At 45.8% G+C, this 9,121-nt stretch overlaps 1 protein-coding gene across 1 annotated transcript in view; it reads left to right on the top strand.

Annotated features, from left to right (window-relative positions):
- Nucleotides 1-337: 337 nt before the first annotated feature.
- Nucleotides 338-9,121, top strand: part of STOX1 (storkhead box 1) — an 81,325-nt gene continuing 72,541 nt past the window's right edge. The window contains exon 1 of the mRNA XM_007940678.1: nucleotides 338-656. Within this exon, the coding sequence (XP_007938869.1) occupies nucleotides 338-656 (319 nt within the window). The remainder of the gene's footprint in view (nucleotides 657-9,121) is intronic.

Raw genomic sequence — 9,121 nt, 5'->3', positions numbered from 1 at the left:
AGTGGAGGGAGGCTTGCAGAGAGAGGGTCGCTGGCGCGGGGGCCAAGTCCTGGCTGGGGTGTGGAGAACGAAGCAGGTAACTCAGCACTTGGAAACCCTTTAGGGCGTCTCAACACGAGAGCAGCGGCCACCACACAGCTGCGCGATCCGCCCCAAACCACTGGCCCGGAGGAGCGCAGTCGGCCCCGCCCCCTGGAGCTCCGTTCCCCCGGCAGCCGACGCTGCGCACAGTAAGCTGATCCCTCCCGGCGGGCAAGCGGCACCCAAGCCGCCAGTGCAGCGCGGTCTCCGCGCCGACTATGTGTTAGGCTGTGGGCTGCCGGCCGCTCGCTGCAGCATGGCTGGGCCGGTGCAGCTGGCGCCTGGAACGCTGGCGCTGGTTCTGTACAGGATGGAGCCTCACGAGGGGGCGACGGCGGCTGGGGACGCGGAGGAGTCCGGCGGGCGCGCAGTTTTCCGCGCCTTTTGCAGTGCCAACGCACGCTGCTTCTGGAACGCAAGGCTGGCGCGCGCCGCCTCGCGGCTAGCCTTCCTGGGATGGCTGAGGCGCGGGGTGCTGCTGGTGCACGCTCCTCCAGCCAGCCTGCAGGTGTTGCGCGATGCTTGGCGGCGCCGGGCGCTGCGCCCGCCGCGCGGCTTCCGCATCAGGGCGGTGGGTGAGTGCGGGGCCCTGAGGGGAGGGGCGCCCGCGCTAGCTTCCTGGACTGAGTCCCCGCGCGAACTCCGAGGGAGCGGGTGGGAGGACCGGAGGACGGCATAAGCGGGCGGGAGGCCAGCTGGGTGGCTGGAAGAAGAGGAACTGGCCTCTCAAAACGTCCAGGAGACATTCCTTCCTGCTAGGCCAGACTTCGTCACTTGTGCTTTGGTCAAGTTGTCAGAAGAGACCAGTCCCTGCAGAAAGATGTCACGCTAGGTAAAGTTAGAGGGTCAGCGAAAAAGGGAAAGACCCTCACGAGATGGACTGACACAGTGGCGGAAATACGGGCTGAAGCATAGCAAGGATTGTGAGGACGACACAGGACCCTGCAGTGTTACATTCAGTTGTACATGGGGTCGCTGTAAGTCAGAGCCTACTTGCCCGGCAACTAACACCACCAGGACACTTTAAGGCCCAGGCCCCTGAGATGTACCCATCCAGGATGCCTCCGTTCAGCAACTCTTTCGCCCTGCTGAGCGCACAGGTTCCTGGCAGGAGAAACTTAGTACTCAGAAAAGTGATGCTCGGGTGAAGAAAGAAACTTTGGGCCCGGGGAATATGAGCTGCAGGCAGGAGACAGAGGCCCCTAGCCAGGCCTCGTGGGAACCCTGGAGAAGGGTACCTCGGGCTGACCAGAGTCCGCCAATTTTTAACTGGTGAAACATAATTGACAAGTGGCGCCCTGGAGACCTCCCATCCCATCAGCTAGATAGTGTTCTGCCTTCCCATCTTCCCAGAGAGCCTGTTGCAAAAACAGCTTTTCATTTGGGAAACTAAACCACTGCCCCGTTGAGTAGTCTCTGATGCTAGCACCTGAATTCTGGTGGACATTTCAGTTCTTTGTACCCTGGTTCTGTCTGTCTGCCCTTATGTGGGGTTGTGACACGCCATTTGATGATGTGCTGTTGACAAGTCACCAGTTGTTCCAGTCCCGAGTTTTGACACCTAAGGATTCCCTCTCTTGTCTTAATCCATAAATCACCATGTTCTTCCATCTGAGGAGAAGTAGCAAATAAAAACAAACGAAAAAGCAAACAAAAACCCATTTGTTCCAGTCCTCAGGGTCAGGGCAGCCGGAGACTCCTGATAATTGTGTATCAACTGCTTAGAGATGGTGTCTTCACATCCCAGATGGGCCTGGTCAGTGAGGTTAAAATCCTGTGGTTGCTCATCTCCATGCATTTTTAGTTGGTCCCTGTTTTGTTTGTTTTCCTTTTTCTTCCCTGAAGAGCAAAAAAAAGTTAATTGCAAAGCCACATATACACATTTCATAACTACTTTTACCTGCATGCCTGAGTGAAGAAAGTAGATTTCTGGCTCTCAGGGCAGTGAGTCAAATAGCCAAACTGAAATCCCCACAGGGGGAAGGGGTCTTCACAGAGAACCCTTTTCAGTCTTTGGTTTTTCTGGTTTGAATTAGTGGCCACATTCTCTGGTTTCCCCACCCCTTTTCAGAGGGGAGCTTAGAGTGCATTGCAGAGAGAGGGTGGGACAGAGTGGGGTCTAGACCAAGGGGTGAAATATGAGAGGGCTTGTGCTAATCCAGAGGAAGCTATAAAGCCTTTTCTTGGGATCCAGCAAAGCAGTTGTCAATGCTGGTTTCTGGGTTGGTTGGCCCTGTTTGCTGCCATCTGAAAGATGCAGGGGACAGAGAACACATCCCTCAAGGGCCCACTAGGCATCACTGGTGTTGCCGCATTGCATGGCCCCAGGATGTGGTGGGCTCTGTTTTCAATGGAGTGTGTAACACCATTGTCTTTATTGCATCTAGTCATCACCTGACTTGGGTCTCTTGGCAGGAATGATTTTGATGTTTTTAAAGGAGTTTGGATAATTTGGACATTTAGCTGAAGTCTGAACAAAAGTACTGGTAAGGAGTGAAAGGGAAGAGATCTTATTTAATGCTAGGTAGTGTAGTGCCTAAGGCATTTGACTGCTAACCAGAAGGCTGGCGGTTCAAACCCACCAGCCACTTCTGGGAAGGAAGGTTGGACAATCTACTTCTGTAGTGATACTGCCTTGGAAACCCAAGAAGGGGGATCGCTGTGAGTCGGATAGGACTCTAGGGCAGTGGTTTTTTTGTTTGTTTGTTTGTGAATGCACATGGTGGGAGGGAGTTTTTGTTTTGAATAGAATTGCTAATACTACTCTAACATGGGGTCTCTGAGTCAAATCAAGAGACAAGGCATCAGGGCACCTGTTGGGTGTGAAGGCAGGAAAAGCCGCCCACTCCCAAAGCAAATTTTCATTAGGCTTGCTTTCCTGATAGAAATGGACTGCAGGACAGCCAGGGCGGAGCTGCTGTGGACAATTGCATGTTTTGCGTGTTCTCACTTCATTCTCAGTTATTTTGTGGGAAGGAACAAAATGTTAGCGAAGGCAGCAAAGGATTCATTTGGTCAGATCAATTTTTTTTTTTCTGCCATCCCCTCCTCGCCCCCCAAAGGTTGATTTACTCCTGCTTGAGCCTATTTGGGCATAGGGAGCACTGCTGCCCAGCTCAGACAGAAAATACAGAGAGAGAAAGAGGCATGGCTATCACCTTTATAAACCCAGCTGTACTTTACTGTGGCCTTCTCCCAGCCTTTGGACCTGGGGCTCACGGGGCTTCATAAGGCGTGAAGAGGGAGTGCCCGGGCCAAGCTGACTAGAGTGACCTGAGGCCTGGGTACAGAGCTGAACTCATGGGGGAGTTTAAGGCTGTGCTGCAGTTTATTTTCTCCACCACATTTTGTGCCTTTTCTTTCCCTCTTCACCTTCTCTAAGGAGCTATGGTGGTGCAGTGGTTAAGTGCTCAGCTGCTAACTGAAAGGTCCCTCTGAAAGGTCCCTCGATTCAAACCCACCAGCTGCTCTGGGAGAGGAAAGATCTAGCGATTGCAGCTTTGGAATCCCTATAGGGCAGTTATACTCTGTTATAGGGTCACTATGAGCTAGAATCAACTAGATGGCAATGTGATAGGTGCTTTTTTTTTTTTTAATGGTCACTTTCTCTACTCTAACTTCCCTTTGATGCGAACAACAGATCTTAGACAGAAACAATAAACGCTTAGAGAGCATTTCTCTAAAAAGCGGGACCTTGGATCCTTGAGAGGCTTTTTTTTTTTTTGTCATTAACAAATGAAAGGGGTGAGCTCTGGAAGCTGGAGGGAGATGGCTGCTAACTGGGCTGAGCCACTGTCGGGGGTGGCTGTGGGGGGAGGGGTGGCAGTGGGGGACACCCGTATTTGTTTGGGTGAACCTGTTGTTACCAAGAGACTACATCCACTGGGGAGGTGAAAGGTTAATACTGGGAGGCCAAGGAATGGCTTCCTGGGGTGAGGAAAGGAATGCCAATTGGCCAAACAAGTTCCCTTCTCCTGAAATTTGTAGCTGAAATTTATAAACCACCCTTTCACCCCTAGCACGGCTTTCCATTTTTTCTCATTGCATAAAAAGGCCCCCATTCCCATGGCATAAAAAAAAAAAAAAAAAAGAAAAATTTGTTTCATGAATTCATTCATGTACCAGACCAAGTTCTAGGTGTTTTTGTATTTTAGTGCATCTTTCATTCAGCGTTGCGTGTGCTTAAGGAAAAAATGGAGCCAGCTTCTTTCTGCCACATTCAGTTCAAGAGAGTACAGCTGAGTGGGAGGCCATATTCTGGGAGCTGGCTGGTTCACACTAAGGCTTTTCCATCCACAGTGACATGTGTGGGCCCTGCAGATTCTATAGTTCTCTGGTGTGTGCTTTGGAGACTACTGAAGATCAGACAGGTCTTGCTGGCCAAGGGGAGGTGATGGGAGGCTCTTCCCACCTCTTCATATGCCTCTCTTACCTGTTCCTGAAACACTTCTGAGCACAGCCTTCCAATCACAGAAAACCCACTGCCATGGAGTCGGATCCGACTCATAGCAACCCCTCCTTGGATTTCTGAGGCAGTGTCACTACCAAAGTAGATTGCCCAACCTTCTTTCTGAGGAGTGGCTGGTGGGTTTGAACCGCCAGCCTTCTGGTTAGCAGTCAAGTGCTTTAGGCACTATGCAACCACAGTTTCTCCAATCACAGATACCAAGGCTAAATTGCCAGTGCCCAATGAGAGTAGAGGCCAGTCATTAATTTATGCCAGGTGTAAATGACTCATCTCAGAATCTATTCTGAGATCTGATTTGTGAAAGAAGATAACAGTTCAAAAGTACCTTGTGTCTGATGGTGCAAGACTTGGTCAAATCTCTGAAACTTTGTTCTGATTTATCCTGTGACTTAGAGAATGGGGGTAGGAGTGTGTCTGGAGGTGGTAAGTATAGGGAGTGACCCAACTCCCGTTCTGCCTTGCTTCTGAAGTTCTGCCTTGAATGGCAGCAGGGCATCTTATAGGATTTAGGGGCTCTGAGGGGTTAAGTAGCTAATTAGATAAGTGTTCCATTTGATGAATTTTAAAAATGCATACATGTATGTAACCCAAATTCCTATCAGCATTTAGAACATTACCATCACTGCAGAAAGTTCCCTCCATGCCCCTTCCCAGTCAGTGGAATCCTACCCCCAGGGGTAAATACTGTTCTGCTTTTTCTTTTTACCATGAATAGGTATTGCTTGTTTAAGAATTTTGCATAAATGGAATTACACAGTATATACTCCTTTGTGTGAGGATTCTTTCAGTCAGCTTAATGTTTGCAGTTTCTTTTTTGTGTTACTAGCTCATGTCTTTTTGCTACTTAGTAGTATTCCATTGTATAACTATACTACAGTTTACCCACTTTCCCCTAGATGGACCAATGGGATGTTTTAAGTTTATGGCTATTATGAATAAAGTTTCTATGAATATTTATGTACAGGTCTTTTGTAGACATAGGCTTTTATTTCTCTGGGGTGCTTAGCATAGAAATTGCTGGCTGATAGAGTAGGTTTATATTTAGTTTAATGGGATCTTTACTAACGTGTTATACCATTTTACACTCCTGTTAACAATGTGAGACAATTCAGTTGCTCCAGATCTTTGCCAACATTTGATGTTGTCATTTTTTAATTTTGGTTATTCTGATGGGATGTAGTGATAAATTGCAGTTTTAATTTGCACTTCTTTAATAACTAATGATGTTGAACACTTTTTCATGTGTTTATTGACTTCCTTTATGATGTATCTGTCCAAATCTTTCACTTTTTTTTTTACTGGTTTGTTTGGCTTTTTATTATTGAATTATAGGAGTTCTTTATAGATCTTGATAAATATACGTTTATATAGTCCCTTGTCAGATATGTATTTTGTAAATATGAGCCAACCTATGACTTGCCTATTCAGTTTTTCAGTGGTATCTTTTGAGGAAAAATTTTAAGTTTTGGTTAAGGCTCATTTATCCTTTTTATTTATTTATTTGGTTCATAACTTCTTGCATCTTTGTAAAAATAGTATGACAGTAGTGTTTGAACTCTTCTAACTTCACAAAGTGGGGAGAAAATCACCATCAGCATCAGCCCAAGGCAGATTCTTATGAGGTAGAGGTCAGACATACCTCCACCTTCTAATTTTTACCAATTCTGACACCAGCTGTCCCTCCCATGGTAGTCTGCTTCTTTTCTAGGTTGATAATTCATTGCAGTGGTTGTACAGAACTCACAGACCATACTCACAGTTACAGGATTTATTAGGGAAGTGGCAGGTTGCAATTTAGGACCAGGAATGACTAAGAATACAGTTCTTCTATCAGGACGGCCTCTTCTCAGCCGTGCTCACAGCCAGGCCTTTCTCTGGCCCTCAGCCTCTTGGCCCCTCAGCCCTTCAGGCCTCTTGGGCCTCTTTGGCTTGTCCAGCCTCTGCCCTGCTTGGGCAAGTGTTTTAACACTCTTTAGCTCTACTGATAAGTCCCCAGAGGCACCTTACACCACCAGCAAGCCTTCTGCCCACAGTGCTCAGCTTTCTCGCTCCGTGAGTCAGCAAACCTAGTTCTGTTGACAAGTGCCCACAGGTACCCTACTCCACCAGCAAACCTCCAGCCCAAAGGCACTCAGGTTTCTTGATCTGTGGGCTGAGAAACCCACCACAATGCCATCTCTTGCTAGTCTCCTGGTTCTACTATCTCTGCTGCCACCACTTTTCTGCCACTGCTTCTCACCATCTCTGGTGTTACAATCTCTTGGGTCTAGGAGATTCTTAACACAAAGATCCTAGGTCCAAAGGACATGCTTCACTCCTAGCTTTTTCTTCTTTGTGGTTGTGAGATCCCTCCTGTGTGCCTCTGGGCTCATTTTAAGCCTGGCCAGATGGCAGACTGACCAATCCCCTCATTAGGGTTCAGTACAATTTGTTTGCATGGCCCTACCCCCCACAGTGTTCCACATACCTTATTTGGATGGTCCTACCCCCAGAAGGGTGCCATACACCTTATTTGCATCATTAGCAAGCTGTCCTGTTGCCTTGCTGGGCTACAAGCACCTTATTTGCGTAGTCTCACCTAATTAATAGAGTGCTCTGGTAGCCTAGTGCCTAAGGCACTTGACTGCTAACCCAGAAGGCAGGCGGTGTGGTTCAAACCCACCTGCCACTCCTCGGACGGAAGGTTGGGCAATCTACTTCTGTAGTGATACTACCTCGAAAACCCAAGGAAGGGCCGCTATAAGTTGGGTCTGACTCAACAGCATACAACAACAACAACAACACCACCTAATTAATTATTTGCTGGGAGTTACAAGATCATGGCAAGAAAGGCCATATAAAGCAATCTATTACGCTGCAATCCTATACAAAGAAATTTTACCTTACCTGAAGATTTTCTCCTGTTAGAGAATTTTTTTTTAATAATTTGTGGTTTTAAATTTAGATCTGTATTCCATCTTGAGTTAATTTTTGTGTATGATATGAGATTGAGGTTCATTTTTTTGCACATGGTAACATTTATTAAAAAGACAATTCTTTCTTGTTGAACTGCCTTTGCAACTTTGTTGAAAATCAATTGACTATATATGTGAAGGTCCATTTCTTTTGGAAATCATTGACTAGATATGTGAGGATATATTTCTGGATTTTATTCTGTTTTGTTGATCAACCGGTATGAGTCTGCTCTTTCACCAATACCACACTAACTTGATTACTATGTTGTTGTTGTTTTGTGCTGTCAAGTCAGACCAACTCATAGCGACCCCTCCTTGGGTTTCCGAGGCAGTATCACTACGGAAGTAGATTGCCCCATCTTCCTTCTGATGAGTGGCTCGTGGGTTTGAACCACCAGCCTTCTGGTTAGCAGTCAAGTGCCTTAGGCATATGCTACCAGAGCTCCTCTTGATTTCTATACTTTATAATAAGACTTGAAATCAGATATTGTGAGTCCTCCAGCTTTGTTCTTCAAAATTGTTTGGTTACTCTAAGTCCTTTGGTTTTTCACTTAAATTTTAAAATCGGCTTGTAAATTTCTACAAAAAAATCCTGCTGGGATTTTGATTGGGATTGTGTTGAAACGAGAGATCAATTTGGGGTTGGATGACCAACTCATCCTGGTTTACCTTAGACTGTCTCAATTTTAGAACTGATAGTCTTGTGTCTTAGGAAATCCCTCAGTCCTGGGCAAATTGTGATGATTTATCACCTAAATTTGGGAGGAACTGACATCTTAACAATATTGAGTCTTGCAGTCCGTGATGGTGGTATATCTCTCCATTTTTTGAGCCTTCTTAATTTGTCTTTGCAATATTATGTAATTTTTACTGTATAGGTCTTGCATACCAAACCAAACCAAACTCACTGCCATCTAACACATAGTGACCCCTCCTTGGGTTTCTGAAGCGGTATCACTACAGAAATAGATTGCCCAACCTTCCTTCAGAGGAGTGGCTGGTGGGTTTGAACCGCCAGCCTTCTGGTTAGCAGTCAAGTGCCTTAGACACTACGCCACCATGTAGCCATTACTACTATATAATTCCAGAATGTTACATCACCCCCAAAGGAAACCCTGTACCACCAGTACTTACTCCCTATTCTTGTCCCCTCCTCAAGCCCCTGAGAACTACTAAACTTTCTGTTTCTATGGATTTGGGACATTTCATGTAAATGAAATCACACAATATGTAGTCTTTTGTGTCTGGCTTTAAGGTTCATCAGTGTAGCATTTATTAGTTTCAATTTTTGTTTTTTATGGCTGAATAAATATTCCATTGTATGGCTATATTATTTTTTGCCTATCCATCTATCAGTGAATGGACATTGGGTTTTTTTTCCACATTTTGGCTGCTATGAATAAAGCTGCTGTGAACATTCATGTATAAATCTATGTGTAGACATGTATTTTTATTCTTGGGTAGATCCTGTTTTTTTTTTTATTTTTTTTTATTTTTATTTATTTTATTTTTTTAATTAGGATTTGGGTGAAGATTTACAGAGTAAATTCACTTTTCATACAACAGTTCACATATACTTTGTCTCATGTCATTGACCAAAATTTACAATGCAGCAGCT

Source organism: Orycteropus afer, unplaced genomic scaffold (assembly GCF_000298275.1).
Source record: "Orycteropus afer afer isolate SDZICR_OR568_19922 unplaced genomic scaffold, OryAfe1.0 scaffold00070, whole genome shotgun sequence".
Classification (NCBI taxonomy): Eukaryota; Metazoa; Chordata; class Mammalia; order Tubulidentata; family Orycteropodidae; genus Orycteropus; species Orycteropus afer.
This window is presented reverse-complemented; position numbering and strand designations above follow the sequence as displayed.